We start from the raw sequence: 21547 nt of genomic DNA on the forward strand, positions 1-21547 counted from the left end.
GGCCTCCAAGGTTCAGCTGGTCCTGCCTGGGGTCCCCTGGTGCCCCAGGATGGCACCAGGAGCGTGCTTGGTCCTGGATTTGGTGACTGGGCAGGGCTCTGAATAGTGTCGAGTCACCGCTGAGCAAGTGTCACAGGGCCTTGTCCTGCTTGGCTGACTTGTTGGGGTCAGGCCCGTGGCCTGCTCTGGATTGGAGCTGGTGGGGAGGGTCCGGGTGGGATTTTGTCGTTGGAGCCCAGTGGTAGTGGGGTAGGAGTCCTTGTGCCCTAGTCCTGACCCGCTCTGGTCCCTCCTCTGCATGCTCAGATCCGTGTCCCTGGCCGTTCTGGGAGTAAGGACTGGACGTGTTCTGTGGTGGACGTGGGTCCCCGCCCTGCAGGACTGCCCGCCCGGCCCGTTCAGGCTTTCCCTGTGTTCTCCCGCTGGGCCCGCGGAGCAGCTGGGTGCGGTTGGCAGGGTCAGCGTTATTCTTCCTACTTTATTAATGAGCAGCTTGAGGCCCGGGAAGGGGAGTGGACACGGCATGTTCACTCCTCCCGGCTGGGCGTGTGGCAGTCCGAACTTCTGCAGCCACGCCGGGTCCCTGTCCTCCTTCGGGGCTGCTGTGGGCAGAGCCCCTCTATCCTGGCAACCTTCCTTCCTGTGCTGGCCTGGCCCCCGAGCCAGCTCTGGGCTCCTGCCTGGGCCTTGAATCAGAGACAAGTGACAGGGAGTCTGGGCAGCAGGGAATTGACGGTGGCTGCAACATCCTGTTTCCAGGGGCAACGGTGGCAACAGCAGCAGCTGCAGGCCTGCAGTCCATAGCTGTCCCCACAGATGTTTCCTAAGGCTTGGTGTGGGCGACGCTGGACCGTGGCCAGCCCGGTTCCGACCGTTTTCTGAGCCTGCTTCTCAGAAGTTCTGTGAGCTGGGGAGCAGCCTCTCAGTCAACTGCTTTTGTGCTTAAACGAACTGGTCCCAGCTCCTGACACCTGCCATGAGGAGCACTGCCTCCGAGGGGGCTTGTGGCTCGTCGTGCCCCACACCCAGGGCCTGAGCCAGGTCTCCTGAGCCTGGATCTGCGGAGAAGCAGCCTCGGGCCTGTCGGGGGCTAGTGCTTCCAAGCAGCAACCTGGGAGGGGACACGGTCTTGGGGAACTCACTCGTGAAGCCCGTAAACAAACCTAAGCTGGCGTTGCTGCGAGACTGCCGGGGGCTGCAGCGTGCTCGCGTGCAGGCTGAGCTTCCCAGGATGGGTGCCGTGTGCACACGGCTTGCTGGGCCCAAGGATCCTTTCTCTGAGCACTCTTCAGGGAATATGCTTTGGACAATGGAGTGCCGGACCCTTGGCCTGGGAGGTGGACGCACTGGTTGTCCAGTCCGGCACGTGCGTGTGGTACATGTGCCTTCAGTGGGATCCTGACTCGTGGTAGCAGACTTCCTGCTGCAGCACCTGCTGGCGAGCGGCTCGGGAGGACGGGAAATGTCCCCAGATGTGCAGGGTAGGAGGGAAGCTATTGATTCTGGCCCCAAGAAATGAGGGAAGGCCCCCAGGGGGCTGGGAGAAGGGGTGGCCATCTGCTTTTGAAGAATGATCAGGTTTTGATGCTGTTGGGTAAGATTTTGCAGAGGAGACTAGAAAGAGCACCCTGGGTGACAAGGTGAAGGCCAATGTCATGTGGTTAAAATGTCAACCGTGGCTGGAAAACCTCTCAGCCCAAGTCCTGCCCGGCTGCCAGGTCTTCAAACACATTCCAGCCGGTCCTGTGCCAGCCCTGTGAGCCAGGTGTCATTCGTCCTGCAGGGAAAAGCCCCACAGCGGCTCAGAGAATCAGAGGCAGGCTGGGGGTGGGACCTCTGCACCCACCTGGTGAAGTGGACGGGGTGGGAGGACCCTCTCAGACGTCTGGTTTCTCTCCTACAGGCCGCAGTGCCCTGGAAGGCGGGACACTCAGGGAGTGGGATGCGTCTGCATCTCAGACGTCGGGTGCCCAGCCGAGGTTTGCGTGAAATCCCGTGTGCACTCCCTGGTCGCTAGAGAGGAACCGGTTCAGACCCGTCGGTTTGCACAGAACGTGTGGGGGTTGGACAGGGTGACTCCGGAGCCTAGGGGCTTGGGATGGGATCTGGGGGTACTGTTCACCCACTATGTGGTTTGGGGAATGCTGCTTGGCCTCTTTGAGGGTGTGGATGTACCAGTCTGCTGCGGCCATTGGCAATTAGCGTGTGTATTAGGAGCAGGTGGGCGGCACACTGGAAGGTCCCTGTGGGCGGGCCCTACGGGGTGCGCCGCTAGGCCTTGTGGTGTAGGCTGGGTAGGCAGGGAGAGCTCCCCAGACTGAGGGGACAGCAGTGTCCAGGCCAAGGGAGTGACAGCCATGGTGAGGAAGAGGGATGTCCGAGGACTTGGGCTGCTGGGCTTGGGGGGCCGGCAGGAAGACTGTGGTGCCCGGACCGTGCAGGGCTCGAGTGACCTTTCCTGTGGCAGCCACATGACCCGGGTCTCAGGGCCAGGCCGTCCCTGTCACAGCAGCCACCTCTGCCACGGGGACGTGAAGGCAGCCAGCGTCAGTGCGCAGACAAGGAGCACGACTGGTCCCAGCAAAGCTGAGGCTGGTGGCAGGGAAGGGGAGTCCTGGGGTGAGCCCCGGGTGGGGTGGTGCTGTCTGGTCCAGGTAGTCACCCCACAGCCCTTTCCAGTTAGCAACTTCTTGCCTCTGGATGATTTTTACAAAATACCAGCTTGCCTGAACCCCTCGCTGGCTTCTTACTGCTATGAGTGAGTCGAACGCTTCCTTTTTAGCATTTGTGATGTTGACCAGAAGTCACATCTATCAGAACTCACGCTGGGCATATGTTGTAGAATCGTTTTATGCATTGGTACGTGTGAGTGCGGTTTGAAGCTAAAGAGTGTCTTGTTCCCACTGTGTGCGCTTCTGGCCTCCTTAGGCAGGGGCCGTGGTCAAGTGCAGGGCTGACCCTGCTTCTGTAACTCATTTTGTAATACTCTCTTTTTAAAGATGCTTTATTCCAAATAGCACATTTTGTCTTCAGTTTTCATTAACGAGAACCGTGTGGGGTCATTGTTTTGTTGCTTTATTGGAGCGAGGGTCGCTTCGTTTCAGGTGCTATCGAGAGGAGGTCTCGTTTCAGCCCCCAGTGGGTGATAACCAGAAGAGGAGGGGGGGCCCGGGGTTGAAGGAGAGGGGGCTACGGGCTTCCGCTCTTGGCATGGATGGCCGTTTTCTGTCCTCGACGTCACTGTGTTGTGAAAGTGACACATTCTATGAGCGAGTCCCAGAAACGGGGGAAAGAACATTTGGAGAATGTCCCGGTGTCTGCGGTGCTCGCAGAGGGACGAGCCTCCCCGTGTGCTGTACTCATCCCAGACGTTGTTCCTTCAGGCACGCAGGAGCATGGACGGGCGCTGCGGCGTGACCTGCAGGACAGTGGCCAGCCCGCTGGGACAGATCGAGATTTCCGGCTGCGGGCAGGGTCTGCACGGGATCCGGCTGCTGGGAGGGAAGACCCCGGACGCTGAGTGAGTCCTGCGCGACCCCCTCTGGGTGATGGCGCAAAGCCTTCGAAGGAGTTGGTACGGCTCCTGCTTGTTTTCTGTTTTCCAGAGCAGGGGGTAGCGCGCAGCCGTGCGCCCCTCGGCCCCATCACAGTGCTCGGCCCGGTGTGTGCCCTCCATTGGCTGCACCTGTGTTTGCGGCACGTCACCCCCCCCCCCACCTTTGACCAAGCACAGAGACGGCCGCTTGTGTTAGGGGCGCCCAGGTGTTTCTGCCCTGACAGAGGAGTGGCTCGACTGTGGCCATCGAGGGCTGATGCATCCACACACGTGATGCAGGGGTTCCTCTGGAGACTCTTGGACGCCGCTGCCTGCCTCATCCTGATTTTGCAATCAGGCACGGCCTTCCCTGCCCAGCGGGCCGGGCAAGCTTCAGACTGACGTCCTGGAACGGCTCAGTCCGCAGCTCCTGGGCCTAGCGAGCGCCGGCAGACGGGTGCGCGGCTGGGGAGGAAGGCCATGAGTCCCTCTCTAGCCTGACCTCAGGGATAGCCGTTTCCAGCAGGACGCGTCTCTCTCACTCCGGGGAACACTCTCGCTGTGTTTCTCTTAATTGCAGAAAGGTAAAAATTTAAAGCTCTCCTCGGTGTTCTGTTCTGGAATGTAACATTGGATTTCCTCCGCTCATCGATTGTGAGGAGTTGGGTCAGAATTGCCGTTCTCATTATTTCTGACAGAAGGAAAAACCATCCCACTTCTAAGCTCAGTGTTTGTCTTAACTGGCTAATAAACACAGTGCCAAGAACATTAGATAAAGAAAATACATAAGAAACATAAAAATTGATTGTAATGGGCCCCTGTCAGAGACGGCCATAATGAGCACAAGTGCTGTAATAAATACCAGTTTTCGCCTCCACTGTCGAGAGCTTTCCTGTAGAGCTGCACGTTACAATCAATAGTCTTTCTAGACGGAAAATAAGCAAACCCTTGAGCGCGGTGATACACTCCTCTCTGCTCTATGAGAACCATCTGGCTGCGCTGCTCAGAAAATCACAGGCACCGAATAATTTGTGGGGAAAATGTCATTTTGCCTCTTACCATGTTCAATTGCACAATAAATCATGGGGATTGGCTTGAATTTTTATTTTGGCTTAAAAACCACTCTCTAAAGTGAATTTGGGGAAGAAAAAAGGAAAAACAAGCCTGTGAGATGTTAATGCTCGTTAGGGATCATGAGCTCAGAGCGAGGAGTGTCTTTGGACTCTGCGAATCAACCGGGTTTAGGTTCAGCTGTGAGACGCGGGCCTGCCAAGTGAGGGCATCCGTGGGTGCGGCTGTGGGCTCAGGCCGCGCACGGGAGGAGCCCGTGGAGGCGGCTGGGGTGGCTGGAGGGTCCGTGGGCTTCATCCGCCCTCCGGCTTCTTCTCTGCACCTCCAGGCCGTGGTCCTTGACCTGGTGCTGCAGGCCAGCCTGTGGGACCAGCCCACCACGCTCACACCCCAGGCAGCAGACCGGACGAAGGCCACCCGGCTCACGCATCTCCTTGGCTACAGCACGCCTCGCCCTGCTGGGTTGGGTTGTCCTGTACTGGCTCAAGTTAGGCTTTCTGTATGGAAGGAATGGGGATGTAGATTTTGGGGGGACACCCGTCCGTATGGTTTATTTATATCTACACACACAGAAATATATGGTTAATTTAGGAGAGAGGTGTTGTTACAGAATAGCATAAAAGTCTGTATGAATACTCAGAATTAATAAAAATCACGTGGTAAAACTGCTAGATTGGTAAGGGTACGTGAGCTTGTACAGGGCTTTGCAACCACATAACCACCCGCCCAAACCAAGATGGAAAACCCTCCATAAGGTTCCCCGTGCCTGTTTTACTAAAGCCCCCACTCCCGGCGGCGGCCCCGCGCTCTGACTCACGGGGGAGCGGTTCTATTTGCTCTTCCACTTCCTGGAAACCTTGTTGCACGACAGACTTTTCTCCATTGGATTCTGCTCGACAGCGATAAGGAGGTTCACCCATGTTCTGTGTATCACTGAGAAGTTTCTTGTTTGCTTCTTTTTAATCACGGAGTTGTTCATTGTAGGAAGAGCCCACAGTTGATCTAATCTACGGTTGGTGGACATGGGAGTTGTCCCGTGTTCAGCTACTATGAGTCAAACCGTGAACGTTCCTGTTCCGGCCTCTGGCTGGACATATGTTTTCATTTCTCCTGAAATGAGTTTCAGGTGTGGAATTTCTGGATTGCACGGCAAGTGTGTTTCATGTCATGAGAAATTGCTGCAATGTTCCCCAAAGCTGCACCCCTCCATTTCCACCAGAAAGGCGTGTGTTTCGGCTGCTGTGCCCTCTCACCAATATCTGGTGTTAGCTTTAGACGTTTCAGATTCTAGTAGGTATGAGGTGTTATCTCATTGTGGTTTTAATTTGCACTTTCTTACTGACCTAGTCTGAATGCCTTATTGACCATTTCTACCTTTGCGTTGTGAGGTGTCTGCAAGTCTTTTGCTTATTTTAATTGGCGCCATCTTGTTTTTTATTGATTTGTTCTGGTTATAGGTTTATCAAATGTGTGTCTAGTGACTATTTTCTCACGGTTGGAGGCTTGTGTTTTTATTTTCTAGTAGTATTTTAATTTTGAGGAAGTCCAACTTAATTTTTTTCCCCTTTGGTTAGCATTTTTTTTTTTGTCTGGAGGAACTCTTGCCACATGTAATTTCACAAATATATTTTCCTATAAATTCTTTTAAAAGCCTTGTATGTTTGGGTACATGAGCTATCATCTTGAATTACTTTGTCATGAGGCACCCAACTAACTTTGTCCACACATTATTTCGTTGTTTCGGCGTTATTTGTTGGAAACACAACTTTCTCCATTGATTCACCTTGGTGCCTTTGATAGAAACCAATTGACCACACGTGTGTGGGTCAGGAGAGCTGTTCACGTGATCTCTGTTCTGTGTCAGAACCATGCTGACTTGATCATATCACTTTGCGAATTAAGGTAACGTGAGTTCTCCCAACTTTTTTTTTTTTTAGAAGAAAGTTTGTTTTGGCTTTTAGATCTAATTTTCCATATTACTTTTAGAATCAAGGTTTCGATTTCTGCCCCCCCCAAAAAATGCTTATTAGTACATTGCTGGTAGCTCATTGCATCTGTGTCCATTTGTGGAGGGCTGACATCCTAATAGTGCATTTTCCAGTCCACGACAACAGTTTCTCTTTAACTGTTCTCAGCAGTTTATTCCCAGCCTAGAGATCTTGCCTGTCTTTTGTACATCTGCTTGCTAAATAATCTGATGTTATTCTAAGTCTGTTTCAAACTTTTTTACTTTTATTGCTAGTGGGATACAACAGCTGGCTTTTGTACGTTGCTCTTAGATTCTGCACTCTTACCGAGCTCACTCCCTAGCTCTAGGAGGCTTGTTGATCGAGAGCCATGATGTCTGTGGTTAACGACAGTAAGCTTCTTTCTGATCTTCCTTCATGGCTCCACTCTTACTGCGCCGGCTAGGGCCTCAGGGCACGCTAGGTGCAGGTCGTGACTGTGGACCACTCGCCTGTTCTCGTGGGGGAGCTTCCAGCGGTCCGGCAGAACGCTGTGGCCTTCGTGGGGTATCCCAGGTCCTTCCCGGGATGAGGATGTTTCGTCAAATGGTTTTTGTACACATGTCAACGTAATCATATTTTTTTCTCTTTAAGTGTGGTGAAGTCAGTCAATTTTCAGATTGTAACCCAACATTGAAACGCTGGGCTATGTCACTTAATTCATATCCTTTTTTTTTTTCCATATTACTGGTTTGAATTTGCTCCTTTGTTTAGGAGTTATATGTTTTAAGTACTTGAGGGACGTTAGTCGACAATTTTCTTTGCTTGTGACGTCTTTATCGGGTTTCAGGTGTTCTCACTATACGAAGAAGTAGCTTCCCCTCTTCTGGTTTTTTTTTGGAAAGGATCGTAAGAGTCGTGTGGGATTGGTGTGACCTCTCTTCCTTCAGCTGTGAATAAATTCACCTTTGATGCCGTGTATGTGCATGTGCGTGCGTGTGTGCATGTGAGACTTCTGGTTGAAATTCCTTTCACCCAAGAGAATCAGGCGCTGCCCTCCCCCACCTGGAGAGGAGCTTCCTCACCCAGGACTTGGTTTGGGCACCTACAGCCAAGTTGAGCCATTTTCGTCTCCAAGGCCGTGTCCTCCAGCCCTGCGGGTGGACGGTGGTGAGCGGACTATGGGCAGAGCGTCCTGATGGCACGGGCCTCTGTCCTCACCCTCCTTGGTCCATGGGACCCCTCCTGCCTCCGTTAGCCTGATTGACTGCACAGGGTGGGCAAAAGTCGGTTCACAGTTGTGCGTCCATGGAGCCGTTTACCCTTATACTATTAATTATTGTATTTTATACACAAACAACTGTAAACCTGCCTTTCGCCTCGCCCTGTATATACGGCTCCATATGGTGATGGATCTCCTTTTTGTCTAGATTAAATTACTGGTCTTTCCTTCCCTAGGAAAAAATAAGGGACATTTGATAGCTTCATACTCATTTTGAAATATCCCCTCATTTTTGTGAGTAGAGTCAAAGAACATCAGTTTGGGAAGTGGTATAATAGCCTGAATTTTATCACTTCTGCCAACATCAGCTTCCTGTTAGCAGACATCACGCTGAGGAGGCAGCGGCCGCTCACAAGAGCCAGGCTGGTCCCTCCCCTCTGTTGTCACGAGGTCATCAGACAGACTTTGTCGTCGTCCCACAAGCTCTAGAATCTGATATGTCTTAGACTGTTTATCTTTCTAGTGTTACTTGGGGGCTTTAGCTTTCCATAAAGTTGATTGTCGTTTTTGACTCCTTGAAAAATGGGCCTGTTCGTCCCTGGGTCGTAGCTGTGTTATATATAAAAGCTGCCACAGGATTTGGGGTCCAGGAAGCTGGAGAGAAGGGCACCTCCTTCATCTTTCCCATGTCAAAGGCTTACTTTGGTGACATTTTCTATGGAAACCTCCTTAGAAAAACCCATAGGTGCAATAACGAAAGACTGCAGCCAAGCGAAGCCATCGTAAGACTTCTGTATTTTGAAAATTTTAAATTGCATGCAGGCCGTTTTCGGCTTCCTGGGCATACGTGGTGTCTCGGGCCGTGGCCGCTGTCAGCATCTCTGTCCCCGGCCTCTCCCCCCGGCCCGCTCTGCTGCTGAGACGGGAGCGTGGAGGCGCTTGGCTGGCTGGCCTGCTGGACGGGCCTCCTGCGACCTGGTGGAGCAGCGTGGCCTGCGCCCTCTGCATCGTGGGGGGTGTCACTGCAGGGCTTCTGCGTGGTATCAGGGAGGGAGCGCCCGGCTCACCGAACACACTGGTGGCTTTGGCTTTGTCAGGTCTCCCATAGGAACCACCCCAATGAGAGAAAAGATCCTCTGGGGTCTCTCTGAGGGGAGGCTGGACTTGGGAAGTCACTCTGGGTCTGCCGGTTTGAACAGCTCGGGTCTGCAGTGTCCTCATCATGCATTTCTCTCCTGTAAATCTTCATGCTGTGCGGACCCTCAGGAGAACGTGAGGACCCTGGGGCCTGCTTGACTCTCGGACAGCCCGGGCCGTGCCACCTGCTGACCCCACTGTGCGGGTCCGTCTGACGAGTGCCGGTTCTAGGTTGTCCCTGAGGGTCCGCCCGTCACCAGAACCTTCCTGGGAAATTCATAACTTTTCTCCAACAGGCTGGGACATTTTGATCTGGAGACTTGCCACACTTGATTATCATTGATCTTTCAAGGCACAGAGGAACTCGTGAGTGTCAACACTTGAAGCGCCCCTGTGAAAATAGCACCCCAGCCCGCTCTGAGGCGTGTCATGGCAGCCAATGGGGTGTCTCGCGCTGCTAGCAATTTGTGTTGTATGCACTTAAAAACAGCAATTATTTTATTTTACAGAGTGTTCCTTAAGGTCTCTTGAGTCAAATAAGCATGTGTCTGTGAGGAACATTTGCAAGCTCTCCGGGTTTACAGAAACGGTCCTTTTCTAAACCAGTGCCTGAGTGCCGGTGCACCCGGGGTGCCCGTCCCTGTCACCTGTCAGCCCCCAGTCCACACCCGTGAGGCCGTCAGAACCGGGGATCCCCAGCGGGCAGTGGACGCGAGGGCCCGCTGTCTGACTCATGCTGCCGAGAGCGAGACTGTGCCAGTCTGCCTCCAAACACCGGCCGGGCAGCGTCCTCAGAGGCCAGGCAGTGGCCTCGGCTCTCAGGGTGATGGCCGAAGGGGCAGGCAGCACAGGGATCAGATGCTTCTCGGGAAGAGCTCCTGGTCCCCAGGCTGGGCAGGCCAGGGGCGCAGCAAGCCATGCGGGGGGCCTGCAGAGTGGTTCGTGCTGAGTCGGGGCCGCGGCTCCGGGATGGGAGTGAAGCGCCATCATGTGAGCCTGCGGCGTAGAGACCGCCTCCGCGTGAGTGACGTGGGTCACCCACACTGCCTGTGACCAGAGAGGTGGCCCGCGACAGGTCCCCCTCTGGCTGATGCACTGTTGGGTCCTCCACCCACAGGACAGCGCATCCCACTGTGAAGCTGTGCCGTGTCTGACGTAGAGACGGTGGTGGTGGCCTCACAGCATCTGTCCCGTCTCTCCAGGACGCCTGTCCCCCGGGCTCCCGGGCCCCCTGGGTCGGGCGAGGGTCTTCCCCGGCGGCTGGTGGGCGTGTTCGGAGCCCATCACTGAGACTTAGTCTTCAGGCTCTGGACCCACCTGGGAAAAAGCAGCGCGGTTTGAGTTCTGTCAGTTTTGTTGCCGTGTGGCGGGGAGGCAGAGACGGGACGCGAGTCGGGCTGCCAGGCCCCCGCCGGAGGCAGAGGGGCAGGTGAGTGACAGCTACAAATATGTGGGTTTGGGTGTGAGCAAGACTGTCAGAGGGAAGGGTTTTTTGAAAGTTTCTAACATTTGGAGTGTTAAGAGCACTTGGGAGTGAAAGGGGTAAGTTGGCTAACTTCAAGTGCCGGGAGGCCCCTGTGGAATGTCGAATAAAATCCTTAAATCCTCTGCTCGGAGTGATCGCTCTCTTTCGTGGGCACTGGGCTCCCCTCTGTTCCCATCTGTTTCTGAAAGAATGGCATTTTCCCCAAGAAACAGCCTCCTGTCTCTCTGCACAGCTGTCCCCCTTCCCTCAAAGGAGGGCCGTGAGCCATGGCCAGTCCAGCCTGAGTGCCCAGTGAGAATGACACTGTGCGGCAGTCCCATGAGCTGGTCCCCACAGTGCCCCCACTATGCGTGGACGCCTTTCTATTACCTGCATGGGCTCATGGCTTCAAGGACCTCGTTTCCTGATGCGGCCTGGGGCCAGGGTCTCCTCCAGAGCAGCCCTCATGCTCTGGAAAGGCTGGGGTCCACCCCGCCTGAGACTCGTGGGGTCCGAGCATTCGTGCAGTGGCCATTTCTGCTGGAACGGGACAGGACGGCAGTGCCCCGTCCGGCGTGGGCCTGCGGATCTGTGGCTGCAGCGGGGTTGGGGGCCTGCAGGCCACAGGGTTCCTCCAGCCACCTCCCTCAGGCCTGGCTCTGTGCTCTTCTGCTGTCACCCTCGTCCCCTGCCCTGGGCTGCTCCCGCCTCCCACCCAGTATGGACCTCACCCCGTTCCCCGCTCTGCTTCTAATGAGCTGTGGTCTGAAAAGCTGGATAGCAGGCTTATTCAGATGGAGAGGAATTAGGTTAAGCAAGCTCCTCGGAGAAAACCAGTGTAGAATTTATGACAGTGCTGACGTGTCCAGGAAGCCATCTTCATCTCTTCTGGAGTCTTGTTCCAGAAGAGGCAGGGTGGCTGGGCATCAGGTGGACGTTGGGGCAGTGGACACGGTGAAGGAGGCCGGCACCTGGACCCCTGCTCTGTCACGCCAGGCCTCTGCGTGCTTGGGAGCTGCGTGTCCCGCACGGCCTTTGGTCCGGGCCTGGCTCCATCAAGGGCAGGTGCCACTTGCTGGGTAAGGTGCTACCGGTGGAGTGAGGAAGGGCTGGTGACCGGTCTCCGGAGGAGGACTTGGGGGACGCAGTGGCTGCCCCCCTACTCACGTGTTGCATTGGTGGCCACCACTGTAGACCTGACCTTTCTTACCCTGTGACTCTTCTCGACTCAAAACAGCTGGGGGTTAGGGGGTGGTCCCCAGGGGGCACAGTTCTGCCCAGGGTTTAGGCACTTAGAGCTGGAGTCATGTTGGCCTTTAACATAGTCTATTCCCCAGCTGTGTTCACTTTGGACACTCCGGCTCAAAACTTACGGTCTTGGGAGTGAGAAGAATAGTTATCTTTCCTCATCTGTTTGCCTGCTTACCTGTGCACACACCAGTGTGAACTTCCAGGCTATGCCCGTGTGCGAGCAAGTGGTCAAAGCCGACGTGCCCATTTTAGAGGGGTGCTGAGACTGCACGAGGGGGCTGAGCCTATAACCCAGCTGCATCTATCTCCATCCCCTGCTCGAGGATGCCCCCCATCACTGCCTCCTCTTTCTCTTCCTCTTCCTCCTCTTTCTCCTCCTCTTCCTCTTCTTTCTCCTCCTCTTCCTCCTCTTTCTCTTCCTCTTCCTCCTCTTTCTCCTCCTCTTCCTCCTCTTTCTCCTCCTCTTCCTCCTCTTTCTCCTCTTTCTCCTCCTCTTTCTCCTCCTCTTCCTCCTCCTCTTCTCCCCCTCCTCCTCCCCCTCCAACTCCCCCTCCTCCTCCTTCCTCCTCCTCCTTCCTCCTCCTCCTCTTCTCCCCCTTCTCCTCCCCCCCCTCCTCCTCCCCCCCTCCTCATCCCCCTCCTCTTTCTCCTTCCTCCTCCTCTTCTCCTCCTCCTCTTCTCCCCATCCTCCTCCCCATCCTCTTCCTCTTCGCCTCCTCCCTCTCCCTACTTCTCCCTCCTCCCTCCTCCTCTTCTCCTTCCTCCTCCTCCCTCCTCCCTCCTCCCCCTTCTTCCTCCTCCTCCTCTTCCTCCCCCTCCTCGTCTTCCTCCCCCCTCCTCCTCTTCCTCCCCCCTCCTCCTCTTCCTCCTCCTCCCTCCTCCCTCCTGCTCCTCCTCCTTCATCCTCCACCTCCACCTCCTGCTCCTCCCTCCTCCTCCCTCCTCCTCTCCTCCTGCCTCCTTCTCCCTCCTCCTCCCTCCTCCTTCTCCTCCTCCTCCTCTTCTCTTCCTCTCTCCTCTCTCCTCCTCCCTATCCCTACTTCTCCCTCCTCCCCCCTCCTTCTCCTCCTCCTCCTCTTTCCTCCTCCTCCTCCTCTTCCTCCTCTTCTCCTCCCTCCTCCTCCCTCCTCCTCCCTCCTCCTCTTCCTCCTCCTCCCTCCTCCTCCTCCCTCCTCCTCCTCCTCTTCTCCCCCTCCTCCCCCCCATCCTCCTCCTCTCTCCTCCTCCCTCTCCCTACTTCTCCCTCCTCCCTCCTCCTCTTCTCCTCCTCCCTCCCCCCTCCTCCCTCCTTCTCCTCCCTCCTCCTCTTCCTCCTCTTCCTCCTCTTCCTCCTCTTCCTCCTCTTCCTCCTTCCTCCTCTTCCTCCTGTTCCTCCTCCCTCCTCCTCTTCCTCCTCCTCCCTCCTCCTCTTCCTCCTCCTCCCTCCTCCTCCTCTTCCTCCTCCCCTTCCTCCTCCCCTTCCTCCTCCCCTTCCTCCTCCCTCCTCTTCTTCCTCTTCCTCCTCTTCCTCCTCCTCCTCCTCTCTCCCCCTCCTCCTCCCCATCCTCCTCCTCTCTCCTCCTCCCTCTCCCTACTTCTCCCTCCTCCCTCCTCCTCTTCTCCTCCTCCCTCCTCCTCTTCTCCTCCCTCCTCCTCCCCCTCCTCCCTCCTTCTCCTCCCTCCTCCCTCCTTCTCCTCCCTCCTCCTCTTCCTCCTCTTCCTCCTCTTCCTCCTTCCTCCTCTTCCTCCTGTTCCTCCTCCTCCTCTTCCTCCTCTTCCTCCTCCTCCTCTTCTTCCTCCTCTCTCCTCCTCCCTCCTCCCTCCTCCTCTTCCTCCTCCTCCCTCCTCCTCCTCCTCCCTCCTCCTCCTCTTCTCCCCCTCCTCCCCATCCTCCTCCTCTCTCCTCCTCCCTCTCCCTACTTCTCCCTCCTCCCTCCTCCTCTTCTCCTCCTCCCTCCTCCTCTTCTCCTCCTCCCTCCCCCCTCCTCCCTCCTTCTCCTCCCTCCTCCTCTTCCTCCTCTTCCTCCTCCCTCCTCCTCCTCTTCCTTCTCTTCCTCCTCCTCCTCCTCTTCCTCCTCCCTCCTCCTCCCTCCTCCTCTTCCTCCTCCTCCCTCCTCCTCCTCTTCCTCCTCCCCTTCCTCCTCCCTCCTCTTCTTCCTCTTCCTCCTCTTCCTCCTGTTCCTCCTCCTCCTCCTGTTCCTCGTCCTCCTCCTCCTCTTCTCCCCCTCCTCCTCTCCATCCTCCTCCCCATCCTCCTCCTCTCTCCTCCTCCCTCTCCCTACTTCTCCCTCCTCCTCTTCTCCTCCTCCCTCCTCCTCTTCTCCTCCTCCCTCCCCCCTCCTCCCTCCTTCTCCTCCCTCCTCCTCTTCCTCCTCTTCCTTCTCTTCCTCCTCTTCCTCTTCCTCTTCCTCCTTCCTCCTCTTCTTCCTCTTTCTCCTCTTCCTCCTGTTCCTCCTCCTCCTCCTCTTCCTCCTCCTCCTCCTCCTCTTCCTCTTCCTCCTCCTCCTCCTCTTCCTCCTCTTCCTCCTCCCTCCTCCTCCCTCCTCCTCTTCCTCCTCCTACCTCCTCCTCCTCTTCCTCCTCCTCTTCCTCTTCCTCCTCCTCCTCCTCTTCCTCCTCTTCCTCCTACCTCCTCCTCCCTCCTCCTCTTCCTCCTCCTACCTCCTCCTCCTCTTCCTCCTCCTCCCTCCTCCTCCTCCCCTTCCTCCTCCCCTTCCTCCTCCCTCCTCTTCTTCCTCTTCCTCCTCTTCCTCCTGTTCCTCCTCCTCCTCCCTCCTCCTCCTGTTCCTCCTCCTCCTGTTCCTCCTCCTCCTCCTCTTCTCCCCCTCCTCCTCCCCATCCTCCTCCTCTCTCCTCCTCCCTCTCCCTACTTCTCCCTCCTCCCTCCTCCTCTTCTCCTTCTCCCTCCTCCTCTTCTCCTCCTCCCTCCCCCCCTCCTCCCTCCTTCTCCTCCCTCCTCCTCTTCCTCCTCTTCCTCCTCTTCCTCCTCTTCCTCCTTCCTCCTCTTCTTCCTCCTGTTCCTCCTCCTCCTCTTCCTCCTCCTCCCTCCTCCTCCTCTTCCTCCTCTTCCTCCTCTTCCTCCTCCTCTTCCTCCTCCCTCCTCCTCCCTCCTCCTCCCTCCTCCTCCTCTTCCTCCTCCTCCCTCCTCCTCCTCTTCCTCCTCCCTTTCCTCCTCCCTCCTCTTCTTCCTCTTCCTCCTCTTCCTCCTGTTCCTCCTCCTCCTCCCTCCTCCTCCTGTTCCTCCTCCTCCTCTTCCTCCTCCTCCTCCTCTTCCTCCTCCTCCTCTTCCTCCTCCTCTTCCTCCTCCCCTTCCTCCTCCCCTTCCTCCTCCCTCCTCTTCTTCCTCTTCCTCCTCTTCCTCCTCCTCCTCCTCCTCTTCCTCCTCCTCCTCCTCTTCCTCCTCCTCCTCTTCTTCCTCTTCCTCCTCTTCTTCCTCTTCTTCCTCTTCCTCCTCTTCCTCCTGTTCCTCCTCCTCCTCCTTTTCCTCCTACTTCTTCTGCTCCTCCTCCTCCTCCTCCTCCTTCTCTTCTTCCTATGGAGATACACCTGTATCTTATCTGGGACTGTTGACTGATAGTTCTCGTTTTGCCATTGGATTTTGATTCTTCGAATTTCTGTTGCTCATGTAGCTTTAATATTTTCTGGCATTTAAACCATCTTGGACTAATGAATAATTTTCAATTTTTTGTTTTGGAAGTGCGAATGTCATTTAGGCTGTAAACTCTGGGAACCGGCAAGTGTGTTTTCTTTAAATCGTATCTGTAATTAGATCGGCTCCTTCATATCAATGAACAGGATCGCACTTGCATGCTGATCAGCTCGAAATTTAGATGAACTGAAGGTTAAGTGAATTTAATTTTGGAGTCGAGGCATTGTCTTGTGTCCGATTCGCCAGGATTATTTCCTGTTGCTGCATTCAGTGAGGGAAGTGGATCTTTTTGTGTTAAAAACAGAATAAATTGAGGATGGTTAGTTACTTGTTTGTTCACTCATTCGGAGAGGCTCTGAGGGCCGTGTGGCAGGCGCTGTGCCCCAGGGTGCGGTAGGTGTGAGCCTGCCAGCCCCACGGTGTGCGGCCCACACCGGGCCCGGGGCCTGGCATGTTGTACCAGCCCCTGTGTGGGGCAGGGTCTGGGCCTGAGCCTGGGCCTGGGCCTGAGCCTGAGCCTGAGCCTGGGCCTGGGCCTGGGCCTGAACCTGAGCCTGACTGGGACTGAGCCTGGGCCTGGGCCTGAGCCTGAGCCTGAGCCTGACTGGGACTGATCCTGAGCCTGACTGGGACTGAGCCTGGGCCTGAGCCTGACTGGGACTGAGCCTGAGCCTGACTGGGACTGAGCCTGGGCCTGAGCCTGAGCCTGAGCCTGACTGGGACTGAGCCTGGGCCTGACTGGGACTGAGCCTGGGCCTGAGCCTGAGCTTGAGCCTGACTGGGACTGGGACTAAGCCTGGGCCTGAGCCTGAGCCTGAGCCTGAGCCTGACTGGGACTGGGACTGAGCCTGGGCCTGAGCCTGACTGGGACTGAGCCTGGGCCTGGACCTGAGCCTGGGCCTGACTGGGACTGAGCCTGGACCTGAGCCTGAGCCTGAGCCTGACTGGGACTGAGCCTGGGCCTGGGCCTGGGCCTGAGCCTGAGCCTGAGCCTGACTGGGACTGAGCCTGGGCCTGGGCCTGAGCCTGAGCCTGACTGGGACTGAGCCTGGGCCTGAGCCTGAGCCTGACTGGGACTGAGCCTGGGCCTGAGCCTGGGCCTGAGCCTGACTGGGACTGAGCCTGGGCCTGGACCTGAGCCTGGGCCTGACTGGGACTGAGCCTGGACCTGAGCCTGAGCCTGAGCCTGACTGGGACTGAGCCTGGGCCTGGGCCTGGGCCTGAGCCTGAGCCTGAGCCTGAGCCTGACTGGGACTGAGCCTGGGCCTGGGCCTAAGCCTGAGCCTGACTGGGACTGAGCCTGGGCCTGAGCCTGAGCCTGACTGGGACTGAGCCTGGGCCTGAGCCTGACTGGGACTGAGCCTGGGCCTGGGCCTGGGCCTGGGCCTGAGCGTGAGCCTGAGCCTGGGCCTGAGCCTGAGCCTGACTGGGACTGAGCCTGGGCCTGAGCCTGGGCCTGAGCCTGGGCCTGAGCCTGACTGGGACTGAGCCTGGGCCTGAGCCTGACTGGGCCTGAGCCTGGGCCTGAGCCTGACTGGGACTGAGCCTGGGCCTGGGCCTGGGCCTGAGCCTAAGCCTGACTGGGACTGAGCCTGGGCCTGAGCCTGACTGGGACTGAGCCTGGGCCTGACTGGGCCTGAGCCTGGGCCTGAGTCTGACTGGGACTGAGCCTGGGCCTGGCACTGGCCGTAGAACCTGGGCTACAGGATGAGTTGGGACATCGTTTAGCAGTAGGGCCACTAGGACCTGCGTCTGTGGGGCAGGGGGGACATGGCAGAAGGAACCCAGCACCTGCCAGGCAGTGATGCCTTCTCGGGTGGGGTGGTACAGGGAAGCAGAGCAGGGCCCAGGAAGCTAAGGGGGACCTGGAAGGACAGGTGGTTGGGGAGCTGGCCAGGAAGCACCGAAGGAAGCAGAGGAGGGAACAGGGAGATATCGGAGGCCAGGGGCAGAGAGGCGGGGTCCTGTAGGGATTGCTGTGGGGCGCCCGCTCTGGATTCAGACTCAGGGCTGCATGACACTGCCTGCAAGCGGCCTTCAGCTCTGCAGGGAGCATTCCTGGGCACCTGGACCCCGGGAGGCCAGCCTCATCAGTGCAGTGCATGTGGCTCCATCCAAAAACCAAGGGGAGCAGACACACAGGGCTGGGTCCTCCCTGGACTGAGAGGCCAGCCCAGCAGGAACCCATAGAGTCGTGCTCACGCCAAAGCCGGGTGTTCTGGCTTAGCTCTTGAGCTCTGTGGCCCGGCTGCGGTGGGAGGAGGCAGAGAATGTCTTCCCGAGAAACACAGTTCGTCTCCTTCGGGAATTCTGCAGTTTCCTTCCGTTTGGGGACTCAGCCTCCTTGCGATGGGGCCGCACTCACGTCACGCTCCGAGCAGTCCGGAGAGCACCTCGGCTCCTGCACGAGCCCCATGTCCTGGTTTCTCCTTCTCTGTGTCGATTTGCTTTGGGGCTTTTTACCCACGCTGCCCCCCACTGCGGTTTCACTTCGTGGTTCTCCGAGAATCCCGGTTTGTCTGTAGGCTTTTCACGATGCCCTCTGCACCTCCTTTCTCTAGGTCTGCTCTGTGCACCTCCACAGTTCATGGAAGAGGGCAGCCCCACCCTGCTTTGTCCCTGCAGACTCGGTGGTTCTGGGGGAGAGCGTCAGCACGGGCTCTGAATTGTCGGTGTTTGCAGCAGGATGCGCACACAACACGGGCTGGGGGTGCGGTCTCCTTGCTGTGTGCGTTCCTGCCAGAGCCCATGTTACTGCCTCCAAAGCTGCCTTTCCTGGGCCTTCCCCTGGAGAGCCGGGCTCCTGCCCTCACCGGCCAGCACAGGGGGACTTGTAGGGGTGCTGGGCTCCACAGCAGCCCCCTTGTGGCTCTGGAGCCCCCACTGCCTCTGAGGGGGCAGCTGGGAGCTTCTGCTGGTGACCCTCTGCTCCCTCCGTGGACGTCGTCAGACAGAACTCGCGTTGGGCAGCAGGGCAGGAACACGCCTGGGCTGACAGCACAGCTCTGGGCGGTGGCGGCTCTTAGGAGCTGCTGTTGTGGGGTGGGGGGGCGTCCGTCCCTCTTCGACTGGACGACAGGGAGAGGTCACCAGGCGAGGACTTCCCAGGTGTGGAAGGTGCGCATTCCTGCCAGTGTAATTCCAGGGTCCTCAGTGGAGCTAAAGATGGGGTCCAGACAGTCCTGGAAAGGTGCCCTTACGAGGAAAGCCATTCCTAAGCCTTAGCTGCTGTGGAAACACAAGCTTCGAGGACGCTGACTGGACGCAGTCCCCCTCTCAGGCAGCAGCGTGTTCCTGCGTGCGGCATGCGTGCGGCATGCGTGTGAGGCCGTGTGGGTACACGTACACCCGTCGCAAGTGCGCTCTAGGCTAGACATGGCTGTTCTCTTTCGTGTTCTGTGCTAAAAGGGCATACTCCTAAAACATGGGGAAAAGAAGTTGTTTATTCTTCTGAATTATTACTAATCCCTTAAAAGGAGCCTTTCTGAAATAGTGGTCTTCCTTTTTTAAAAACCTGGAAAAGTACCTAGCTTTCTGATCTTTATTTATCCAGTCCAGGGCTCTGTTAGGAAGAGTTATTGTGTAACTGAGTGCTGCTGTTATTAAAAAGAACTGAGACACTTGTTTCCTTCAAAGTTGCCCGTGTGTTTAAATCTTCTCTAGGTAAACAAAACTTTTATTGGAAATAATATTTTGAAACTGACACCTTTCTCACCAACGGCAGTGCTGAAAGCCCTTATTTTTCTGCTGGTCCTGTGATGACCTGGGGCTCACATGCGGATTCCTGAGCGGCCGTGGGGATGTGTTCGGGAGGCTGGGGGCTGGGGGCGGCGTGGGCCCCCTTCCTGCCCCCAGAAAGTGGTGGCTCAGACACTGGCGAAGCGTGGCATGGCCCTGGGGCTTTATTCAGCTGGAAGTTAAGCCTTGGTTTACAGGTGGCCTTGTGGACATACCTCCAGCACTTCCGTCTGCCCCTTCTGCCCCAGCCTGTACTCAGAGCCCCGTCCTCCTCCACCTGGCCCTGGGGTCTCTCTCTGGGGGGGGTCTCTCTATCTCTGGGAGCATCTCTGTAGCTGCATGTTGGCTTTAATAGGTTTGCACACACCCATAAACTACTTTTTAAGGAATTGAGGAAATTAATGTTTTTAATTAGCGTGATTAAGAATTGCCCAGGCAACTGAAACGGGTTCCAATGGCCGGGTGTTCCTGTGTTCCTCATGCTTCTCTGCAGTTTGCTCCTGGGACTTCCTAGCTCTAGAGTGGTCAGAACTGTAAGGGACTTCAGGCAGCGCCCCGGCCGGACTACTCAGGGGGAGTGCCCAGCAGGAACAAACCACTGAACTCACGTTAGCGGTCACCACCTGGCTGGTGAGAATCAGCCTGCCCTCAAGGGGTGTTTGTGCATTCAGGATCATCTTAGGAGTGAAGTCATTCAGGTCTCCCCGTCTCTGAGGGCCTGTTCTGACCCGTAGCGGTGGTACCCAGGCGGAATCGGAGGAGAGGGAAGGCTACGGAGGGTGATGGTGAGGAGCAGACCGGGACGAGCAGGGACAGGTGCGGTGCATCCTGGCTGCTGGTCCTCGGGGGTGCTGTCACCTGCCTGAGGGACCTCGGGGAGGGGAGAGCCAGGCTGGGAAAGCGTCAAGGGCCTGTGACAGAGGCTGTTATTTCTTCCAGGTGCTGATGGAAGCCTGTGCCCAGCATGGAGGAAGGCCGTGAGGGGCAGGGACGCAGAGGGCAGGGGCAGGACCTCGGGCTCACAGTCGCCCCTTTTGCCATTGTCCGTGATGTCTTATTGCAAAAAGTAGCAAACTGGAGCTGGTTGATCTGTTAGTGTTCATTCATTTATTCAGTTGGCCAGTATGTTGAAGGAAGGAAGTGAATTTATAATTTCAGTGTGTTGACAGGTCATTGTCCTCTGTCCCCCTGCCGCCTCCTGCTGTCTGGTGCACGAGGACAGGACCTATGTCCATTTCACTAGTGTCTCCTACCTCCAGCATGCCTTCTCTTGCCCAGGCCGGGTCCGGGGATTTATGTTACAGGGATGATGAACCATGCGACACCTTCTCATTGCTTTTTGGGTTTTTTGTTTGTTTGTTTTTTTGCCTCCCAAGTTTTCGAGAGCTCTCCAGATTTTTATTACCCAAAAATCCATATGCTGTAGACATAACACCGTCACTGCAAATTGCCATCTGGAGGAGAAATTGACAAACAACTTTGTAGTTGCATTTTTAGCCTTAATATCTGAAGGCCAAAAAGCATGTTCAGGATTTATGGAGTTCCTGAATTTAAAATATAAGCAATAAAGTTTTCTTAAGGTGGGTCCCCTCTGCATCTATTATTACTAAGCCCTTCAGGTTTCTTTAGCATATGACATATTAAGGAGTTTTTATTTTCTTTCTGACAAATGGTGTCCCGGGAAATTAGTTTGCTTGCATGAGAAGTTATCTGTGTTTGCAAACTTGACGAGTTTTGCTGGTTAAGCAGGCTGCCGACGAGAAACTTTCTGTCAAAGTCTGACTTTGGGGCTGTGTGAAGAATCACGGCCGCTGCGAGAGGCCCACGGGAGAGGTCTGCTTCACAGGGGGCCGCTGCCCTCCAGCCCGAGGCGTCACGGGCTCGTTTGAATCGACAGACCTAAAATATGTATAATATCCTCTTTTTAAAATCCAGCCTCCGTTTATTGACTTGATACAGAGGCTCAGAGGTATACACCAGAGGGAGACGGTCATCATCTTGTCCGGGTTATAAGCAGGACCATTTCCATGTGTGGCCGCCCGAGAGAACGGTGACAAGCTGGTGGACAGTCCCTCCCCTTGGTGTCGGCATAATTGATACTGTTTTGACTCAAATCCTTCCTTTGTGGAGGCGGGAGACTTTCTGGGGACGTCCCCTGTGGGACTGTAGTGCGGGTACCAAGAGACACCAGGCCTGTAGTGACATACTCTCAGGACCTTTCCCTGGCTAGTCTGTTTTTACACACACACACACATACGCACACACACACGCACACACACGCTCACTTGCAGCCTTTTAGCATTTTTTTTCCTTAGTGAAATTTTCATTAATGTATGTAAAAATATTAAAAGCCCTTGTATATTACATTAAAAACTATGTCAGCTGCTCAGCTTTCTTCTATTTATTAAAACTTTTCAAGCAGTAAAAAACATTTTACTTGTTAATGAGGGAAAGTGGGGAAATTAATGACATAGAGCGTGGATCCACCAAGATGTCTCCTCCTTAACACAGGCACGGCGCTGTCCCCACCGCAAGCAGTTTAATTTCCAGGACG

General features: G+C 56.0%; 1 protein-coding gene across 1 annotated transcript in view; it reads left to right on the forward strand.

Annotated features, from left to right (window-relative positions):
• Positions 1-21547, forward strand: part of MGMT (O-6-methylguanine-DNA methyltransferase) — a 224652-nt gene that overhangs the window by 45840 nt on the left and 157265 nt on the right. Inside the window, exon 2 of the mRNA XM_066238916.1 lies at positions 3384-3520. Within this exon, the coding sequence (XP_066095013.1) occupies positions 3396-3520 (125 nt within the window). The 5' untranslated portion in view covers positions 3384-3395. The remainder of the gene's footprint in view (positions 1-3383; positions 3521-21547) is intronic.

The sequence above is a fragment of the Saccopteryx bilineata genome, chromosome 7 (assembly GCF_036850765.1).
Source record: "Saccopteryx bilineata isolate mSacBil1 chromosome 7, mSacBil1_pri_phased_curated, whole genome shotgun sequence".
NCBI classification, from domain to species: domain Eukaryota; kingdom Metazoa; phylum Chordata; class Mammalia; order Chiroptera; family Emballonuridae; genus Saccopteryx; species Saccopteryx bilineata.